This window comes from Temnothorax nylanderi, unplaced genomic scaffold (assembly GCF_030848795.1).
Source record: "Temnothorax nylanderi isolate EJ_2023f unplaced genomic scaffold, tnyl_v1.0 TNYL_tig0023_pilon, whole genome shotgun sequence".
Lineage (NCBI taxonomy): Eukaryota > Metazoa > Arthropoda > Insecta > Hymenoptera > Formicidae > Temnothorax > Temnothorax nylanderi.
The window spans coordinates 569,707-591,723 of record NW_027249085.1 but is presented as its reverse complement, the minus strand read 5'-3'; the positions used below and the strand labels follow the sequence as shown (position 1 = coordinate 591,723).

General features: G+C 36.9%; 5 protein-coding genes across 8 annotated transcripts; 2 read left to right on the top strand and 3 right to left on the bottom strand.

Annotated features, from left to right (window-relative positions):
- The first annotated feature begins 1,321 nt into the window (after positions 1-1,321).
- On the top strand, positions 1,322-5,256 carry LOC139769545 (venom protease). The gene is made up of 6 exons (XM_071700693.1): positions 1,322-1,504; positions 2,492-2,770; positions 3,214-3,481; positions 4,015-4,280; positions 4,574-4,740; positions 5,015-5,256. Exons 1-6 carry the CDS (start codon positions 1,417-1,419, stop codon positions 5,186-5,188), a joined length of 1,242 nt encoding a protein of 413 aa, XP_071556794.1. The 5' UTR covers positions 1,322-1,416; the 3' UTR covers positions 5,189-5,256.
- A 265-nt stretch (positions 5,257-5,521) lies between these two features.
- On the top strand, positions 5,522-9,672 carry Scgbeta (sarcoglycan beta). Of its 3 annotated transcripts, XM_071700701.1 has the most exons (5): positions 5,522-5,664; positions 6,213-6,371; positions 6,748-6,973; positions 7,120-7,785; positions 9,436-9,672. In XM_071700701.1, the coding sequence occupies exons 2-4, from the start codon at positions 6,232-6,234 to the stop codon at positions 7,774-7,776; spliced, it is 1,023 nt and encodes a 340-aa protein (XP_071556802.1). In that variant the 5' UTR covers positions 5,522-5,664; positions 6,213-6,231; the 3' UTR covers positions 7,777-7,785; positions 9,436-9,672. The 3 variants fall into 3 exon arrangements, with proteins under 3 accessions (XP_071556802.1, XP_071556800.1, XP_071556801.1); XM_071700699.1 differs by lacking the exon at positions 9,436-9,672 and having other exon boundaries at positions 7,120-8,834; XM_071700700.1 differs by lacking the exon at positions 9,436-9,672 and having other exon boundaries at positions 5,557-5,664; positions 6,217-6,371; positions 7,120-8,834.
- On the bottom strand, positions 8,170-10,491 carry LOC139769547 (interleukin enhancer-binding factor 2 homolog). The gene is made up of 5 exons (XM_071700695.1): positions 10,353-10,491; positions 9,687-9,990; positions 9,280-9,586; positions 8,954-9,211; positions 8,170-8,719 (listed from the first exon to the last, which is right to left on the bottom strand). The coding sequence occupies exons 2-5, from the start codon at positions 9,981-9,983 to the stop codon at positions 8,433-8,435; spliced, it is 1,149 nt and encodes a 382-aa protein (XP_071556796.1). The 5' UTR covers positions 9,984-9,990; positions 10,353-10,491; the 3' UTR covers positions 8,170-8,432.
- A 3,587-nt stretch (positions 10,492-14,078) lies between these two features.
- On the bottom strand, positions 14,079-16,461 carry Fnta (farnesyl transferase alpha). Of its 2 annotated transcripts, XM_071700670.1 has the most exons (6): positions 16,262-16,461; positions 16,029-16,192; positions 15,495-15,849; positions 15,185-15,385; positions 14,920-15,100; positions 14,079-14,840 (listed from the first exon to the last, which is right to left on the bottom strand). In XM_071700670.1, the coding sequence occupies exons 2-6, from the start codon at positions 16,180-16,182 to the stop codon at positions 14,721-14,723; spliced, it is 1,011 nt and encodes a 336-aa protein (XP_071556771.1). In that variant the 5' UTR covers positions 16,183-16,192; positions 16,262-16,461; the 3' UTR covers positions 14,079-14,720. The 2 variants fall into 2 exon arrangements, with proteins under 2 accessions (XP_071556771.1, XP_071556770.1); XM_071700669.1 differs by having other exon boundaries at positions 16,029-16,461.
- A 469-nt stretch (positions 16,462-16,930) lies between these two features.
- On the bottom strand, positions 16,931-21,799 carry Hsc70-5 (Heat shock protein 70 cognate 5). Its single transcript, XM_071700667.1, has 11 exons — positions 21,592-21,799; positions 20,871-20,932; positions 20,641-20,786; positions 20,344-20,467; positions 19,958-20,266; positions 19,609-19,771; positions 19,059-19,515; positions 18,577-18,873; positions 18,191-18,378; positions 17,980-18,120; positions 16,931-17,889 (listed from the first exon to the last, which is right to left on the bottom strand). The coding sequence occupies exons 1-11, from the start codon at positions 21,682-21,684 to the stop codon at positions 17,815-17,817; spliced, it is 2,055 nt and encodes a 684-aa protein (XP_071556768.1). The 5' UTR covers positions 21,685-21,799; the 3' UTR covers positions 16,931-17,814.
- Positions 21,800-22,017: the final 218 nt, after the last annotated feature.

Here is a 22,017-nt window from a genome sequence, read left to right as displayed (position 1 = left end):
ATAACTTCTTACAGATAACACTCAGACAAATGCTACATCCCTGGATGTGTACACGTGGTTCGCTCGTAATGAAACTGGTCTTATCAAATCCATCGGGCCTTTGGCAGCGCCGTGATGTCGATCGTGATGGATCGAATCTGATTTGTTCCATGTATTAAGTTCAAGTTCGACGTCTGACGTGTCGAAAAACGTGTAATCATCATTAGATTTCTAATAGCTCGATAAAGTGCAACTCATGTACGATGTGGGAAATGAAACAAATTATTAATCGTAAATCGTAATAAGATCTACAGAGCTCTGGGAATCAATCGTGAAGATTTCCAAAAAAATCTGCACCTACTTTACAGTACGACTGGATCGTTTCACTTCTACTATTTGTAAGGTAAATCAGACTGTTCTGTTGTTTTTGTACTTTGCATCAAAATTTCTTTGAAGAAGTTAACGTGTTTCTCCCATTGATGACATGGTAAAAATAGTATAGTGCAACATATAGTAAGAGATATAATAACTAACACATAAATTCTTGGATTTTAATATCGACCTACTTTGTGCATTATATTAGCAAGAAGTAAAATAGTTTCTTCTATTTTCCTCGTTTTTATTATATATTTACATAACTTTCGATTTTATCTTAACAGCATAAAAAGCAAAATGATGCGCGAATATGCAATACATGGAATATTATATGGAACATTATAAGCACAAAAAAGGGAAAAGGCTCCCTGTAGGTTCCTTACTCATAATTATTTAAAGAAAGGTATCTTTTGCAAATGCGACTCAATAGATCGTCCAAATAAGGAGCGACTTTTGTAAAAGACATAAATACGCACTTATCCCCATTCAATACACATGCAGAATCACACACACATTGCGAGATTTATTTATGATCTTCGATCCGAAGAATCCGATTTATAATCCCGTTAAGTTTAAGTTTCGAAGCGATGTAAGCAGAGGTACTAACTTTTTTTTATCGTTCTTCGTGGCGAACGATAATTCGCGTGGAAGAGAGAAATTCGCACATTAAAAATCGAAACTACCGGAATTACAGCGATTTCGATCAAAATCACACAGGAATTACAGAGATTTCAGTTCCTATAACAGATCGCTGGCGGCACGCGACAACTGATTGCCTCTTAATCATCCGTCGTTAAGAGCGTTTTGCCGAACGCAAGATCTTCCTCGAAGACGGGAATGGAATCGCGTATACGATCAGCTGATTTATCGCGAAGTGCATGACGAGAATGACCTCGTGGTTCGTCACCACCATGGAGGAACGGACGCGCGACCCGAGTGGGGATCAGGAAAAACAAGAAACGTTTGTGGAACGAATGGATGTGTTAGACGAGGTATATCTTCCATCGCGAACGAGTCGTCGGAATCAGACGAGAGAACCGCGTGACCCAAGGCTGATCAAGGATGCCAGCGAGCCTGCCGATCGCCTCATCGTTATTACTGTTGGTGTTGGTGTCGATCCTGTCGCTGACACACGGAAAGCACGTTGGAGGTGAGTATCAGTTCTCCTCGCTAAAAATACGCGAATTCTTGTCTGGAACGGGTCGCGACCGTGTTCTTCGACCTCGACGAATGGAAAGATCCAAAAGTCTCGAAATCCACGCGTTACGTACTGAAAGAACTCTATTGTTAGCAATAGATTTCTTTGATTATAAATACAATTCTCTAATTATAAATGATTACTTATAATACAATATTATAATTATAAATTACTTTTAATATATCTTGATATATAGAAGAATTGCTTAACAATGACGTCTTGAGCATTAACAATTATTTTTGGGTTTATTGTGTTTATGTATCCCGTAATGGAAATTAATATTCGAGATAATGATTTAATGACAATTACGAGATTTGTAGGAATATCTCTGTCACTGAAGAAGAAGCCTGCATTTTTTAATTCGTCATAACATTTAAATGCGTATCAATAACCTTGTTGACAAGATTGAAAGGCCAAATCAATTTCGTATCTCTTCAGCAATTCAGATAGTTTACTTATACACGGTGCTCCAACAAAATTAACACTTATATGGAAGTAACTTTTTTAGAAAAACAGAATTGATAACACAAGATATCATATAATAACAAGTGTATTTTATTTTTAACGAGTCTCCACTTGTTCACCATTGCAATGTGCACAATCTCCGACAGAAAATTGCAAATGTGATTGCAACAGAGTATCCAAAGAAATGTGCCTCAGGGCTCTGGAAAACACCTGGACAAAATTCCAAGAATGTATTAACAATGATGACAGTGAACAAGATGGGAGACCTTTGAAGACAAAAAATACATCTGTTACTATGATATCTTGTGTTATCAGAGTTGTGTCTCTCTAAAAAAGTTACTTTTATTTAACGTTTTTTTAAGCATCCTGTATATCAGTCTTCTCCTTTCTTTTTTAAATATCTTTAAGTAATAATCTTTAATTTTATTTTTAGCAAAAACTTATAATACATTAATGCGTTTTTATAATTTTCAGAGTCATGCGTGATCGACAACTCCTCGGGTGTGTGCAAACTTCTACAAGATTGCCCGAAAGTTTATGACGAATTGCTGGCCGGCAAAACGCCCAGTGAATCCTGCGGATTTTTAGGCTTCGACCCGATAGTATGTTGTCCAACAACAAACGGTGTAGGCATCCGGCCGACGCCGACGCCGACGCCGAGGCCGGCGCCACAATCACAGAGTCCCACGCGAACAAATAATACAGTGCGACCTTTGAAATTGGATGGATCAAGGGGAGCAGTAGCGCGAGCAAGTAAGTAAAAATTCTTTTCCAAGCTATTCTCTAATAAAAGATAAAAAACACTGAAGAGAGTAACTTCAACATTTATCAAAACTAACGTGCAACTTGGCCCACTTAATATGTATCTCTTCAGATCTCTTTACGAACGTATCTCATCGTAATACGTAAATGCATCTCTTAAATAACGCACACAATTACATTTTCTAGCAATGATGAGTAATCAGCTTTATCAATACTAAATCGGCAATATAGACATTCTGGTTGAATTTGAGTAGAAAATGCAGTAAAAAAAAAATAACGGTCTCACGCGTAAACATTTCTATGAAATTAAATTCGACTTAATGAGATCTTGGAAGAGCAAGATAAGAAATGTTTATTAAATAAAAAGAACTAGGATCAATGGGTATGGATTCAATTAAATCTTTATTTAACTTGTAATATTTATTTCTTCTCAGAATGCGCGGAAAACGCAGAGGCTGTCTATGGTTTCACGGTACCACCTACACCGACATTGAACCGGAAGCCCATCAATACGTCGCTATGCGCCCTGACAACGCGCAAACTGATCGTCGGCGGCAAGAAAGCCGAGGCGAAAGAATTTCCGCACATGGCGGCCGTCGGTTTCGATCGTCCCGATGTTGGGACCTTGTGGCTTTGCGGCGGTAGCTTAATTTCCTCCAAGATTGTCCTGACAGCGGCCCACTGCACTTGGACAGCGGACTGGTAAATTTTGGCGGGTCCGCCTTCTCTCACCGTTCTATCCAACACTCGAAAAATTTATGAAAAACGTGACCAAGATTGCTTTTATCTTCTAAAGTGAAAAACGACGACTTTCTTGTCATTATAACTACAGTTCCTTTTTTAACTATAAATTTTGATCGATTTAGAATCTATCTTTTTTCCGAACTATGTCAAGGTACTACTTTTACGAGCAACTTAATTTGAGATGAAGAGAAACTAAACCCTCGGGGTGCAATTAAATAAGATACTGAAAAAAATTGAGATACTTAAGATTATTGTTCTCTTAAGTTTCAGCCTATACTTTGAAATACTTAATTTTAACTATTGCCTTCAAAATATTTAACGTTAAAAAGCTGCAATTGACTGTCAAAATCTCCATTGAAATTCTTCTCGAGTTTACACTATCATTGTTGGGAATTAGAAAAAGTCACTTTTTTTGCCCGTAATTGACTATAAACGCACTTCGGCTATCTTAATAAATAATAATTATAATAAATTTCGTTTGCCTCAAAAAGGGGAAACGCGAGGTGGGTGCGACTCGGCGATCTGAATCTCGCGCAGACGAACGACACCGCGATGCCGCAGACTATCGGAATCCAGGAAAGGATAAGGCATCCTGACTACAAACGCCCATCGCAATATCATGACATAGCTATACTCCGCCTGGAGAAAGATGCTACCTACAACGCGTTTGTTAGACCGGCGTGTCTTCCGGTTGATTGGCCTGACGAGGGTCAAAATGACAAGGCAGTCGCCACCGGATGGGGCCTAGTCGACTGGTGTAAGATTATAAAGAGAGAAATCTTTAAAATTACTAAAACCGAGTTGCTAAAATTAAGTACTAACTATAATGTCCACTCCTACCAATGGAGATTAACTTTAATCTCAATTCAACTTACTTTTTACCTTTTTCTAATTCTTAGAACTAAAAGAAGGTAATAAAATATGTTAACCGAAATTAAAATTAATCTGCATTGATAGAAACGGACATAAGTCTTGTATATATAATTATATTTTATTTTTACATATGCATACGTATGAGTAAAATTAATAAGAGCATGTCGCTTAATTCAGCTGATGACAGGGGCTCGGAAAATCTATTGAAGGTGACACTCAATTTGGTCCCTCATCAATCTTGCAACGCGAGTTTCTTCGACGGCGGCACTTCCACAGAGCTCGTACAAGGGATTGTCAATGAATGGCAATTATGCGCGGGAGAAGTCGGGAAAGATACTTGCCAGGTAATAAATAAATATTATTTGCATCGAGAAAGTCCTCGTCCCTCTCAAATCTCAATGAAAGTTTTATTTTAACGCGAGCCTTTTAAAATCGTTTTAAAGTTAAATCTGATGATGCGCAGCTTTACGATTGCTTCTTTCCAATTTCATTTCTCTAGCAAGGGACCAGAGACTTGGTTAGCTTCAACTGAAAAAAAAAAAACGTTAAATCATTTTTATAAACAGAACATTTGTAAGCAGAGGCGAATTAATAAGAATATACTCGTTGCTGTTCAAGGGTGACAGTGGAGGACCACTCGCCGTCTTTAACACGGCCCATGATTGCATGTACACCATAATCGGGGTCACCAGTCTTGGACGACTCTGCGGCAGCATCATACCTGGCGTGTACACCCGAGTCTACTATTACATCCCCTGGATAGAGAGAACCGCGTGGCCGGAATACTTTTAACATATCGTTACTCATTTAATTTAAATGTATCCATTTTAAGTATCAAATACATTCTCTTTTTTATACGACGCAACAATTTGTTTATTCCTAGTGCGAGCTTCCACTGAAAACCCGACCTTAGCGGTATATGATTAAACAATGTACATGTAAAAGTATAAGGAAATTGAAGCTAATCTTCGTCCCGTGGACTCTTATGGCCGTTCGCCTGCGACTTTCAATCTCGCTCTATTTCTCTCGTTGTCAAAAAGAAGCGCGAATGCACAAACTCACCCAAGGCGAATGCGCGCGAGTATAGGTAGAATTCCTGAGGACACTCGGCATTGATCCCTGGACGCGCAAGCGCCGACCGGTGTATCTTCACCTACTTCCATCGCTCCCGGTCGTCGGAGAATCCGCGAAAGTCCGGAACGTAACGCGGTCGTCTATTTTCGTTTATCTGAAAAGGCGGCCGCCTCCCGCTGCTGGTCCCAGCCGAGGTAAGGAAACCGCACGCGAAGCGACCGGCCGCGGCACGCGTCTCGCGGCCAGGGCAGATCGGGGCATTCGGCGTGGAAGAGCTCGCCGTTGAGTGCGAAGGACGATTCCTCCTCGGATAAGAGTGTTATTTTTTGTAGCAAAACGCAAAACTGGTTCTACGGCTTTAATTAAGACTATCGCGATGTCGAAGCCACGAGGTATACATGCGGTGTGACAGTACATTGGTGCCTTTGTTGATGCATTGTAATTTGTAGCGATATAAGTCGATAAAACCAAATATTGTCACGAATATACCACTTTAATTATTTTAACATGATATAAGATTTTATATATCTTCCTCCTGAAACCAACAAAAGAACGTAAACAAAAATCTTGATTTATAATTTATATATTAATAATAAACTAATATTTTTCTTCAATTAGCAAAATAAAGGATATATTTTTATTATATAATTCCATTTTTATATTTCATATATATAATTTATCTAGTCATCTGATTTTTCTATACAACTCTTATAACAACCTGATGATGTTTAATTTTCGGCAGGTAGACGGAAGATCGTTCGATGTCGGCTCTTCTAGATGTATGTGGAAATGATACCGGTTCGCCATCGATATCGAAGGCTGATGATAATCTGTCCAATAGCGACGGGCCCCTGATTAAGAGCATCATTCGCCAAAATAGTTGCGGCAGCATGCATGCGAGGTGAATAAGAAAGCAATCGTGCATTAGATTGTTAATAATAGCTCCTGTTCAAGTATATCTAAAGAAAGATATTTATAGCAAAATAAATCAAATTATTAATATTTTTTTAGAAATAATATTTTACTCGATTATACCTGTTTTTGCTTTACTACCAATGACTTTGTTCCGCTTTATATTATCACAATGTATAATTAATGTTATTATTTATAGAAAGAAATTAAATAGCAGATAGAAATAATTACTAATCGGAATTAATTAAAAAGTAATTAATTTCAATTAGTCAAAATTATCGGTGCACACACACACACACACACACACACAATGCAAGTTGTATCAAGTTAATTTCGGATGATTAATCTTCGGGCGATGTTAACAGGACAATCGCTTCCTCGTACGGCATGAGATCGATGGGCCAGAAATCCACGAAGAGGCGTTACTGTCTCTGGACGTTGACTTTGGTCCTAGCGATAATCGGCCTCTGCAATCTTTTCCTAAATATTACCGTCATCGCTGTTTTACGTATAAGTCAGGGAATGGAAGCTATGGAAGTAATCCCAGACGAAAATCTTGTCAAGTTCTATGGAAGAACAGATTTGGACAAGGTAGATATGCTAGATATACATATTTGTACATTTGACATTTAAGAAGGATAACATATACATACGTAGACAAGAATATAAAAAAGACTAAAATAATAAAAATATCTCTTTGTAAGTATTGATATCACGTTTTTTCGCATTTCCTGAAGATATCCCTCCAGTCGGGCATCTGCCAGAGTTACGGTGACGAGCCGATGGAAATATCCGGCGACGAGGCTGGGGTGCGCGTCGATGTAAAGAGTCGCGGACGCGCCCACGAAGCGCATCCGCACTCGAAGCTGGGCGTCCTACCGAACGGTACCACCATGTCCCAAGTGGAATCGTTCGAGGTGAAGGATCCGCGTACCGGCGCGACCTATTTCACCACGGACTTCCCGAACTTCGGTCTGCCGAGCGGCGTCAAGACGATCGACGTGAGGATCGCGGAGACCCATCGGATTACGTCGCCGGTCAACGAAAGCTTGGCAATCAAGTCCGACAATGAGGTCTCGTTGCACGGCGCGGAAGGCGTGCGCATGGAGAGCAAGGACATCGCGTGGAGCGCAGATCTCGATATCTTCTTGAAGAGCGTGAATGGCAGCATCGTGCTCGATGCCAAGGACGGCGTCTCCATCGACGTGGAGGATATCCCGGTAGCGCCGATGTTCCTGCAGAGCCCAACCACCAGTCACGAGCAGTACAAGGTCTGCGTGTGCATGCCGCAGGGCAAGCTCTTCAAGGTGCCGGTCCGGCCGGGCACCAGTTCCCGTATGGTTAATTGCGCGCGGGTCGCCAGAACCCCAGAAAACGATCCTTGCCTACACTAGGGGTTCCAAGTGAGGACTAATGTTTTCTACCGTACATTTCGTTACACGCTTAAGTGACATGCATATCACTGCCAAATTGCAAGTGCATACGAAATATAAGCACGTTTCATATGTGTGCATGATACCATGGGATGCACCATCAATAAACGTGAAACGGAATATTCGAAATATAAAGAAACTGGTCTCCCAACATATTTACATGTCGTAATACAGTTATTAACCGAATGTTTAAGGAAATCAGAAACATTTTTCGATAAAAAAAATTTACATGAGACTAATCTTCAGAGATCAAATCTCTTCCTGGCATTTATACAATCGTTGTTGAAAGTGTAGATGCTTAAAGTGCTATACATGCGAAAAAAACGTAGAAGTAAAATAAGTTATTTAATCGGGTAGAGCGCACATTAATCTATACTTTATTTTATGTCAAATCTCACATTTCATGAAACGCGTTTTCATCGTCGAATTGCCCATGATACGAATATCAACTTAAAAGTATAATTTTGTCAATGGAATTCAATTGTCATTGAAATGTATGTGTGCAAATATGTTATAAATACAATACGTTTTTTTTTGAGAAACGCCGTCGAGAAAATAGAAGCATCACGTACAAAAGGAGGGACTCAGACAAAACGTTCCTACATTAACTCAAGATTCTAAACACTTTCCGTGATCATCTCCTCGTTGCTTTCGTCCATGTCTTCCTGCTGCTCCTGCTCCGTGGGTGGCTCGTACGCCTTATCTAACGGGCTTGCCACTACGCCTCCTGCCCACACGCTCATCTCTACTGCAAGTTTGTTGGAGCCTTCCAGCAATGGTCTATAGCCACCATGAGCCAGTACGCGCAGCAGTGTTTGGGCAGTGAGACATACGAGATCCTGTTGTTCGAGTGTCAATGCTGTATGCACGCGTATATTTCCACCCTCGCACGGGTCGGAGATACCTAAAACATGTCATTATACTTCATAGTAACTCTTAAAAAACTATATGATTAAGATATCCATGTCAATTATTTGGAATTGTAGAACGTGATTATAATTCCTGCAATTCATCGATCACGCAATTGTGCATGTTATTAGCATACGTTTTTTTTTTCTTGACGTCATGTGATTCCTAGTGATAACTATCCCAATAGTAATGATAAAGACCTTCAATTCTAAAAACAAGCTATTAGTACCTGCTGATCCTGGAAGAAACAGTCCGGAAGCGAGCAACTGCAGCACTCTCTTGTACGCTTGGTTTATCGGTAACGCTTGCCTGCTGGGATTGTTCATTATGGCATTATGTGCCAATAGATCTAGCATCCACGGGGATAATGGTTCCAAGCCTTCAAATTTGCTTCTAAGATCACGAAGTAGACGAATTAAAACCTTAATGCTAGAGTGATGAGCGTTCTCCTCGAACCAACGAGAATGTCTGATAGCGGCAAGGTGGCCTACAAGTAATCACATATTTTCAGTAACAATTAATAAAATCTGTTGGCCGTAAAAGCGCGAGAATTACCTTGACAAATTTTGACATCCAAGTGTTGCTCCGATTCCAGCTTGCGTAGATTTTGGTGTAATGTAGTTATTAATACACGTACAGTGGCTTCATTATTAGCGATATCAAATCCGCGCTCCGTCTGCATAACTCTAAAGATCTCCTTTGGGTTCACAGCCTTCAGGTCGTTATTGACTTTGTTCCCGAGAGCCTCCACTGCCGTTTTCGTCGGCAAAGTTTTGAGGATAACTACGATGTCAGCAACGTTGTGGCCCTTAATCATTGTACCTTTCTTAAAACTGCCGACTTGTCTTACTTCTTCCAATTGCTACATGTAAAAGCAAATAATACGTATAATGTATGGTACAAGAGATATTAAGAAATAAAAATTTAGCTTACAATTATACAATAGAAGCATGTATACTTACGCAAGCCTCAAAGGTTCCTGGCGCGACAATCAGATTATCAAGGACACCCTGCAGTTTAGTTACAAGGTTTAAGATGGAACTCTGCTCCTTCGGCGTTGGACACATATCAGTATTTTTCTTCACGAGAGCTGACTGAAAGTCAGATTCATCCGGAGCAGGTTTAACACGTGGGAAAGCCGCCTCGCATAGCGTGTAGTCAAATGGGTGTCGTGGTAGAAATTGCTTTCGTGGAAAACCCATTCCACGTCCCATACCCCCTCGACCCCCTCTGATCATTCCTCCGCGACCTCGTACCATGTTATTTCTGCAAGAAAAGAATATTAACAATAATTTTACACTTATATGTTGTATTACATATCGTACATGGTTTTGTACGCATAATTTTAAACAAATCTTAATTCAGAGAATAGTAAAATATGGTTTCTTCTTTTTTTATCCCAAAAACATAATAAAATTTCTATTTTCTGAACCTCCTATCATTTATTTGTCTGAAATAATAATATCCGTAGAATTCGTAAAAACGAAGCAGAACAAAAATCAATATGACGCTTCCGGATAACCTAAGCTACGCGCGCGCGACACTCCTACGTGAATATCCGAGTATTTTCAGCACGTGCGTGCGTGAAATCAGGACATTTCTACAGCTTACGTAAGTGACATACGTACCCAAAAGGCGCAAATTGGAAAGACGTGGTGACGGTTTATTAATAATGACCGAAAACACACACAAAACTTAGCGTCCACCGCTGCCGTAGATGAAGCGGATGAAGCACGATTCCCCGGCAGAGTTGCCGTTAATGCCGTTCGGAAGACCGGGCAGCACGGCAGCATCGCTGGTGGGGATGGCTGGCGGCGTACACGATTGCCTCAACGAGACCGAATTGATCGCAAGAGCGTAGAGATTATTGCGAGCGAATTGTATTCGATCTATATATTAACGGCACGCATTTATTGTCTATTACACGCGTCAATGTTTCTCTATTCCGCTCGATTCCACATGAATAATCCATTGCGAATCGCGGATTGTCGCACGACGATCCTTCGAATGGAGCACTTACTCGGGTCAAAGAACACGATGGCTTTGAGAAAAGCTAACTCCGTGTCGTCGATCTTGATCTTCTGAAACGGTTTCACCAGCTCGTCCATCACCCTGACGCCCACCTTGCTGATGTCCAGGTCCTGCTGATTGCTCCCCTCTACAAATTGCAATGATATTACTGATAGACGCGATACACCGTTGTTCCTTCGTTCGTCTCACAGAAACTGAGTCCGGTGGTAAAAGAAAAGAAAAAAACAGTATACCTCGCAGGTATTACTAAGTCGGTGCGAAAGTCGTTTTTCCGTCAAACTTTGTACCAAATAAAGACAGAAGATCACAAAATTACTTAAGAAAGGGATGAAAAATTTTATCAAACTAAAGGAGAGATTCGCTGAATATTCGTCTTCAATTTTATTTGATAAATATATGGACGGATAAGTAGACTGTCTGCATCAACTTAATAGGTATCGCCAGACCAAACATCAGTGTTCATGCATTAACATGCATTTTAAAGTGACACACAACACACGAATTCCGGACTCAGTCAACGCACCTAAGCCCCGTAATCGTGCAACAACAGACAAAACGTTCAGTTAATAAAATAGTAGATTGCCAGCGCGTTACGATTCGTTATTATATTATAAAGCAAGCACAAATTTCCCTGGCACAAATCAGTATTACAAATATAGCCAGGGAAATTATATTTGTTCCGATAAAAAAATATTCGAATCATCCAAAATAATTATTAACCAATTATATATTTGAATTCATCATAACTCAAATTCATATATTTGAATTATCCAAATAATTCACATTTTAATACTCGATTAGTCGAATTCACAAATTCCTAAATTCGGATCCGAATTACAAAAAAATTGAGTAGAGAACTAACTGCAAAATGCAATTCGCCGAAATTTATTGAAATTACACGTGATTTGTTACATACTTATTACATGGATAAAGAGATTGCTTTAATAAAAATAAATACAATGCATATTGAAAATTTGTAGAAGCATGAAATTTAAAACTTGGTCAAGCATTTTCTGATTTTGAAAGAAACTTTTAAGAGAATACTCATTGATTTACTTGCTCAGATAGATAACTTCTTCCGATTGTAACGATATTCTCCGAAGAACGCTCTTTTAAAGCAGGAACAGCTAAATAAGTTCTAACTAACTGAGCAATTAGTCCTCTGCTTTTCATAAAAGAAAACTCCGAATGAGATATATAACTAATAATTGTAACTTGCTAAGAAGTGTGTGAAAAGCATTTGATTCTTATCGCGAATTCAAATTATTCGTCTTTCAAATTTATACCTGAATCCGCCGAAAAGCCTCGACGCCAGACGCGCTCTACCGGCCGTTAGCCGTTACACAGTCCCGACGCGTCGGCGTCGTGACGTTCGAGTACGGAGTACGGAGCGCGATCGCGCTCCGAAATCAATCGCGAGTTTCGTCCGTCGAAAGTGCACGGTGAGCGCGAATTTTCGTCGGGAGTGCCGATTACAGTGACGGGCTATCATCGGTGCGTATAGATTATCGCTGACTCTCACGATCAACGCCGCTTCATCGATCGCGATCGACGTCTGTATATACCGTGATTCGGAACCGTTGCGGTTACAGTGAGTACAGATTCCGATGACGTAGTCGCGCGAAAGTGATCCTTGTGCTCCTTCGAAGAAATCGGAAACGCGAGAATGCCTGGCGTACTTTTCGTTAGATGTGGCGAGTCCAATATCCGAATTCTCGTGATTATATCGTGCACGTTCACCGCGCTTCATGGAAAATCCGATACTTGGGCTGCAGTCCACTTGACGCTATGCAAAATGCTTCGAAGCATTCTTCTTCTCCTTTCTTTCAATGAAAAAAGGAAAGGAAGAACGCTTTAAAGCATTTATATAGCGTCAAGTGGACCGCAGCCTTGATCCTCGTATGCCGAAATTGCCGAACGTGTAACGCGACAGTTCCGTCAAGTGAACTCCGTGTGACTGTAGCGTCACTGCCTGCAGTGAGTGCTGGTGCCGTGTCGGTAACGTGCAAGTTTTGTTACCAACATGATACGTGAAAGTTTCGTCAAGTAGACTCCGTGCGACCGTAGCACGGATTTGTACACTTGAACTAATTGAAGCATGTTGTATTTATATATATATATATATACATGTAGCAATTGGCAGTGATTGCGATTATTTTCTTAGCCGTGATCATGCTTGTATGTGTAGATCAATAGATTAGAAGCATGAATCGTTATAATTAATTTTATAATTACTATATTTATGTACATGAGTTAATTAAAAATCTTTTTTATATTTTTGTCATAATATATTAAAATATGAAGTAATAATTAGCAGTAATAGTGATCATTTTCTGTATTAGCCGCAATTACTGCTTCATGTATATTGTTGTTCTGTAAATTAGAAGCGTGAAGTTGCTATAATTAATATTATGATTATTATGTTTCTGTGCATGAGCTAATTGAAAACCTTTTCTATATTTTTTATATACGATTGTAAATTAAAATATAAAATAATAATTGGCAGTGATCGCGATTATTTTCTGCACCAGCCGCGATCACTATCGCATGTGATGTTCCGTACATTAAAAGCATAAATTAATTGAAAACTTTTATATATTTCTTTTTCAACTTTTTAAATATTTTTCATGTATTATTTTAGACTGAATGTAAGATAGTAATTGGCAGTGATCGTTGTTTTCTATATTGGCCGCGATCACTGCTTACAGAGAGAGTTGCTAGATTAATTATTATGAATTATAAATTAATACAACTTTAGAAACGTTGTAACTAGTGCTACGGTCGCTACAGTTACTTCATTCATCATATTTCAGATTATGATTTTTAGTTATTGAGAAATAAATATACCTCAGAAAAATATGCAAGCACATAGTGCCAAAAAACATCAATCATGATACAGTTATATTACATAGATGTAGTCAGTGATAGATTTTAGCATTTTAAAATTTCTAAGCACAATTTGATTTAAAAAAAAAAATACTAAAGTCCATCTAACGAAAAATCCGCTGTCAGTTATAAATGATAGTAATCGGTTATGTGCATCGGTGATATGACACATTGTGGAATAAAGTACATTTTATCCCGTGTTTCGTGTTTCACGTAACACGATGTAGCAAACTTGTGACATATTTGTGACATTCGATTTTTGAAAATAAAGTGAATCTGACAGTGAAATAAACTTGAAAGTGAAGCGCATGAGTTAACATTTATGTTATGTGTGTGTGACATTTATCATTCGCTGGATAAAGTTGATACAGCTGATGGAGCTTTTCTAAAGTGGAATTTGCAACTGATTTGCGCGGAGCAGGCTGCAATACTTCGGCTGGTGAGTAAAACAATATATTATATTTGCATATTATACAGTATCAACAGCTGTTTTCTATTTGCCATTATTTATTATGTATCGAGGCCTTAAGCGTGCGCATTTAATCCACTTACATATTCAATAAGTTTCGGTTTCTTACTTTTTCACTTACTCTTTTACTCTAATAAAAATGACAATATATATGCTAAGAAAGCTCTAATATGTAAACTTCGCAAGCAAAATCTCATAAGAGTAGTGAAGAAATTAGCATTTCTAAAAATCCAGAAATTCAGAAATCTAGAAATCCGAAATATATCATTATGTAGAAAAGTCATGAAAAAAATGCATGATAATGATAGAGATTATTTTATTTAAATTAACAATATTGGCATAATAGATATATAGCTTAATTCTACACATTGTGCTTAATATAATCCTAGAATTTAATTTACAAATTGAATTATATGAGTTATATATTTTTAAATCATAAGTGTCTCTTGTTTTACATAAAGAAATTGTATAAATTGAATAATTTTTCAGTCATGTGCAATATACATACTTGTAGGCAAAAGAGGCCGAAATATATCAATCATATAGATTGATATGTAAAACGTTATCTAAAATTTTTTGAACAATTCATACTACAAGGTTGTTGTGGTTGTTAATCTGAAGAGTCTGCTTTAGTTATCTGAAGAGTCAATTTTATCGCTAGCTGGCTAGCTATGTAATCCCAATACCGCCATCTTATTGTATCATATTTCTTCGCTAAATCCTTGCATAACTAAAGAATAAGTATATATATCAGGAATGCAAAATGATATAACATTAGGAAATACATAATATTACAAAAACAAACTTACCTCGTACGCAAAATTAATATGAAACAAAGAGGACGGAGTTTCATCAGATGGACACCTTTCTTGGCAGATATCAATTATGCAGGCCAATAAATGATTAGTACGACATCCTTCCTTATACATTTCTTCACATTTATGTCTCACTTTTTCATTATAACCCAAGCCTTTGCTATGTAACAATATTCTAAAAGCATGATTTATAGATAATAATCAAATTAAAATATCATTTTTCTTCTAGTTAAACTTCTGATATATCAGGAACAAATACCCTCTTAAATAGTTCCATGCACTCTCATTTCCTTTTTCTAACTCGATCTTCTCCAGCGCAAAATCAACTTCCCTGTCTATCACTTCCTGCTCAAACTTTGTCGTATTACTTATTACAAAATAGCGCTGGTTCCAAGCAGAATTATTACGGACATCATCATTTAACAATTGTTCTACATATTCCAACTCCTTATCATATAAACTGCAACCATAATCACACATGTTTGACATAATTACATACGTTGTCTCAGTCATAATAAAAAAATATTGCTATATATGTATTCTATATACATATATAAAGATATACTTACTTAAAAGCTTGTATGCACCACTGACGATGTTGCCAAGCATGATAATTCTTTGCGTCTTTACGTAAAACAGTTTCTATGAACGCTAATTCTTCGCTAGGATCTTGCAGCCATTCAACAATGATCTTTCTGTGATGCCAAACCTGATAATTTTTAGAATTGTATTTTATCATTCGATCCGTATATTTTAATTCGTCAATTAAGTTTTTTCCTAGAGCTTTAAGTATCTCTCTTCTGTACTGCCATACGGTATAATTGGCCGGATTAAGCCATATACAGGCTTCTGTTAAAGCTAGTGCACGTTCTGACTTTTCACCTGACTTCAGAATGGCACGGAAATAATCATAGGCATCCTTAACTAAAAAGTAACATTAAATATAAGACACATAAAGATAATTTATTGAAGCAAAATCTCTTTATGGAACGACGAATTTATATAATAATAGAAAAAAATATGTTTTATCATAAATATCGTTTTATATGTTTTGTAAAATACAGCTAAAAAATAATGTAATTTTTAGAATTACATATACTCACACTTTTCGGAATATGCAATTGATACCACAGGATGGGGACCGTCATCCTGGGGTAAAGGAGTCACGTCACTCCACTCATCGCGATTTTTATATAAAATCCACGATGTTTTCTCTTGATCGCCACAATTTAATTCATCGTCAGAAGTGTCTGACATGTTTTTCTACCTTAATATAATTTTCTGTTATCGTAGAGTGGAAACAGAATTGCGAAAGTTTTCTTTAACGAATCCTAACCTAATTCACTTTCGCACTCCGTTCAGCTCCAAACTCCAAACCAAACCTCCAAACCACGTTGGCACGTTACTTGTTATTCGCTGCGTTTATCACAATGGTATAATCGCAGTCGGCGTTACGTGCCTTTATATTTGAAGATAGACATTTTCGAGTCGTGTATCTTGTCTAGATATTCATACATCGTGATTGTTGACTAAAATAAATATACTTACATATATCTAAATATAATCTTTTATAATTTTTTTTTTAATATTTAACCCCTCGTAATATTTAATCTTTCGCATAAAGCACAATTATTACACCGGCAAACGTTAAATTTATAGCGGCACTGCGTTACGTTAGGTAGCACACGTTCTTTCTACGTTCAAAAGTGAGATAGATATATCTAATTAAGTGTTGGACAGAAAAAGAGAAAAAATAAAAAGTACAAGAAGCGCAACTGCAAAGAACAGATTTATTAATTCAGTGATGACAATGCATAAATACATATGTATACGATGAGAAAGATACATACATATCAAGAGATAAGTGAACTGCATATTTCTTTTTTTTTGTTTCATTTTTAAATTTACTCTAGCAAGACGCTGTCCGGAAAAATTACAGGAATGTGAGATGCATTAGGGTGGGAAATGATCATTTGCTTGAAACTTCAATAAAAGATTAATCCCATACGTTAAAGTTAAGATTTATTGAATAAAACGAAACCTAAAAAGTTAATGTTCTTGTTTAAGATATTTAAATAAAAAAGAAATCAAATAAGTTGATTACATCGCAATGTAACAACGTGCTCTACGGTAATCTATGTATCTATTGTATATTGTTTACACAAGTAAACTTGTTTTGCACAGGAACACTCATCTCATTCTCTCAATTCTATATTCTCATCTCACACTTATTCACTGTACGTGCTACGAAGTATTCTACAATAGCAAGTTTGTTAACAAATTATCTCCATATTATTTTTGGTACAATTTATTTTACAATAACTGTTATAACGGTGAATATCTTAATATTCTGCACATGTCTCGTAGGCTGCACAAAAATGATCATACTGCATTAGTTACATTATACAAGTGGTCAACTATGTACATAATTTCTTACTTCATGTGAAAACTGACTAGCCAAACCTTTTAAAAAAATTGCCATTACTACTACAAACGTGTAATATACAGTTACTTCTTTTTAATAAATTTGACGAAACTTATTTTCCGAATCTCACAACAAAAGATAATTTTGTATGATATTTAGGATGCGAGAGTACTACTTATAAAAAATATATATAATTATATAAATACCACAAAATTGCTATTATATATCAGACCACTAAGTATGACAAAGGAAATTGCTTTTTTTCCACTTCGTGTGTGAATAATACTTTATTTCTAAACGGTTATTATCGCGTCAAATATCGAAATTTAGTTCATATTTGCCTTTCTTCAACTAAAATAAGTGGTTCCTTTGAGCTCACAGAACAGCATCTGACGCTTATACAAATGTATGTGAATGGAATCAATTTTTCCTTTTGTACAGAAACGCAAATTATTTAATTAAAATTAATTTTTCTCCTCCTTCTTCTCGCCTTCAGGTTCCTGCTGCGATTGATTTTGACTTTCTCTTTCTGCCGCCATCTGTAAAATCAACATGTTTAAATAATAGTTCTTGAGCTATGTAGAGCATAATTTGTGCTCATTAATTTAATTTTTACATAAATTAAGTACCTTTTTGTACGCCATTTCAAACAGTTTCAAGCTTGCTTGTTGGAGTTCGTTCGTTTGCTTCTTTATTTCCTCGGGATCCGTATCATCCTTCTTAGCCAGAGTCTCTCGCAGTTTTGCAACTAATTCTTTAAGTTTGTCGCACTATAAAAGGAAAACAATAAATATCAAAATAATTCATAAAAATGTTAAATAATTAACAATAATACCATACCTCTTCCTGTGGTAACTGCGGTTTAAATTCTTCTAGCTTCGATTCTGTGTCGTGTATAATTCCCTCTGCTTGATTAAAAGCTTCAACTCTTTCCTTCTTAATTCTATCTTCCTTTGCGTATTGCTCAGCTTTCTTAACCATGTTTTCAATTTCATCTTTGCTAAGACCACCACTAGACTGAATAACAACTGCAAAAAAACCATAGATTTAGAATATGCTCATAAAAAATATAATTCATCATTAATTATAGTAACGATTCAGTTGAATGTAGTCTACAATTTATTGATTTCAAACCAAGTTTCAGAGACGAAAAATATAGGCATCACTATAACATTAATTATATGCTTTTAATATAATATATGTGAAATGATAGGAAATTTACATACTTTGTTGCTCTTTGCCAGTTCCCTTATCTCTGGCTGATACATGCACGATACCGTTTGCATCGATATCAAACGTTACTTCTATTTGTGGTACACCCCTTGGTGCAGGTGGAATACCAACAAGACTAAACTGTCCTAGGAGTTTGTTATCACCAGCCATTTCTCGCTCGCCTTGATGAACTTTAATCTCGACTTGCGTCTGACCGTCCGCTGCCGTAGAAAATACCTGACTCTTTTTTGTAGGTATAGTTGTATTACGAGAGATCAATCTCGTAAACACACCACCAAGTGTTTCAATACCTAAAAAATTTACAAACATTTTTTTTATACTGCTGATCCCAGTGTAACTTCATTTGTAATATTAGATGAATGAAGGATCAGTAAATCAATGACATCATTTACTATCAGAGAGAAGATTAGTCTAGTACATCATAGTTTTGTATGTATAAAATAATAGAACAATCTCTGAATAATAACGACTTTACCTAATGACAAAGGAGTAACGTCAAGAAGCAAAACATCTGTCACATCTCCTGCAAGTACACCTCCTTGAACCGCAGCACCAACAGCTACGGCTTCATCCGGATTTACAGCTTTCGATGGCTGTCTGCCAAATATATCTTGAACCGTTTGTTGTACCTTAGGAACCCTGGTCATACCACCGACCAACAAAACTTCCCCGATATCAGATTTTGCTACTTCGGCATCGGAAAGCGCCTTCTGACACGGTTGAATAGTACGCTTAATCAGATCGTTCACGAGACTTTCGAATTTACTTCTGGATAATTTAAGATTTAAATGCTTTGGTCCACTGCCATCCATAGTAAGGTAAGGAAGGTTTATATCCGTTTGGAGAGAACTTGATAACTCTATTTTAGCCTTTTCCGATGCCTCTTTTAATCTTTGCATCGCCATGGGATCTTTAGTCACGTCTAAGCCTTGCTGCATTATTTCATCAAATCAATTATTAATATAAATTTACTTTAACGAATAGATATAACGAATAATTGTATTTAGTTATAGGAAAATCCGTACCTCTTTTTTGAATTCAGATACAAGGTAATTAACCAATGCATTGTCGAAATCTTCTCCTCCCAAAAATGTATCTCCATTTGTGGATTTTACTTCAAAAACACCCTTTTGGATTTCTAAAATTGAGATATCAAAGGTACCTCCACCTAAGTCGTAAACAGCAATACTGGAAAAGAAAAAAAAAACAATACATTAATCATATCGTCTTTCTTTCTGCAAAACTGTAAGAAATGTAACAAAAATTGTCAGTAATGTATTTCAACATAAGATATATCTTTAGAGACGAAAAATCGACATCATTATTTTCAAAAGAGTATCTTTCACATGATATATCAATGTAATTGATCTTTACATTTTATCTTCCTGTTTGTCCATGCCATAAGCAAGTGCAGCTGCGGTTGGCTCATTAATTACACGAAGCACATTCAATCCAGCAATCTGACCAGCATCTTTTGTCGCTTGTCGTTGCGAATCATTAAAATATGCTGGTACAGTAATAACAGCATTCTTTACTGGAGTGTTTAAATAAGCCGCAGCAGTTTCCTTCATTTTCACAAGTACAAATGCTCCAATTTGACTGGGAGAATACATTTTTCCATCAGCACCTTGAACCCACGCATCTCCATTAGATGCTTTCACAATTTTGTACGTTACACTCTTCCTATAAGAACACGTTACATATTAAAACAGATATAATCATATCGCAATAAATCATATAAATATAAATATGATACTTACATATCCTTTTTCACTTCGGGATCTTCAAATCTCCGTCCAATTAATCGTTTTGTTGCATAAAATGTATTAGAAGAATTTGTGACTGCTTGACGTTTCGCAGGCATGCCAACTAGACGTTCGTTATCTAAAAAATCAGAAATTATTTATTTATTATAAAAATGACAAAATTAAATAAGAAAAATATTACAGAATTTAACTCGTATATGTTTTTGTTACTCATTGCGTGAATAATCATAACCGATAATCATGTTATCAAAAAGGTTTAATGTTATTAATATGATATAATTTAGCAATAACCTTTTGTAAAAGCAACATAAGATGGAGTAGTCCTAGAGCCTTCAGCATTTTCTATAACTTTAGCTTGTTTGCCCTCCATCACTGCTACGCATGAAAAAGTGGTTCCAAGATCTATACCGATAACTGCACCCTTTACACCTTCAGATCTTAAAAAAGAAATGGATTGTTCTAGAAGTTGTTCTAAAACTAAGAAACGTATATTTAATATTTATTTCATATTAATTACTTACTTATACCGATATTGTTGCATATCGGTAAAACGGTGTGGTACAGTGACCGTTGGAGCCGCAACCTAAAAGATTAAAAGTGCAAAATATGTACTTATATATGTACTTATAACTATTTAACAATCCAAGAAAGTATTTTATTGCAAAAAGACTACATAAATAATATTATCAAAAATTTTACAGGATAAATTAGAAAAACATAAAATTTAGAAAAAAATACTTATAACTTTTATTAATATAAATTATATGTATTTAAAATAAATAAGTTCAGAAGTTAATAAAATTTACATCTATTTCTTCACGGAAATATATATTTTTAGTACAAAAGATTTAATTAGAGAAAAAAACTGACTAAATTTGTCTAACCCAACCCATAAAATCAGTTCTAGCTATTAGTTATGATTTTAGCAGTTCTAACAATAATAACATGCAAAGGACAGATGAGATTAAGAATATCATCGACTAGAAGACCTAAAAGCATTTGGCTAGAAATGTGAGGTGGGAATCCACTCACGTGCCGGCTCTAAAATCGGCGTCGTGGTGGAATTAACGTGCGGCAGAAATTTCTCGCGATACACGATCGTGACGTAATTTAGGATAATTTGCATAGAATAACAAGGAAGCACTGCCAATTAAAATTTATCTCTCATTAGACGACATGCAAATAGTGACGACTGCGAGCTAGGAGAAGCCACGGGGATCGTGATATCATTATCATACGCACATTTTTCAAAATCGTGCTGAATTGTTGTTTCCTGGCGAAGTCATAGGCTACGCCGGTGCAGCTGCGGTTTAATAATCTCGCGGCGGTCAACATCTTGGCCTTCTGTCTGTGGAATTTCACCGAGAAATCGGCAGAAAACGCGGTATGCCTAGCTTCACGTGTAGTGATGCAACTCCCGTAAGACTGCGTAAGACCCGTGGAAGCCCGTGATACGTATATATATACCACGCGTGGATCTTACGGCGCATCCACTCTAGCGACCGAATAATGGACACGCCTGTGTTCACGAATCGTTTGCGTTCTACTGGGGCTCCAATGGAATGCACCAATAGTAAACGTGTACAGTCACCCTACCACTCCTAAGTATCGAAACATCCCGAATGTTCTATCGGAGAGGAGATCATTCGTCGAACGCATTATCAGGAA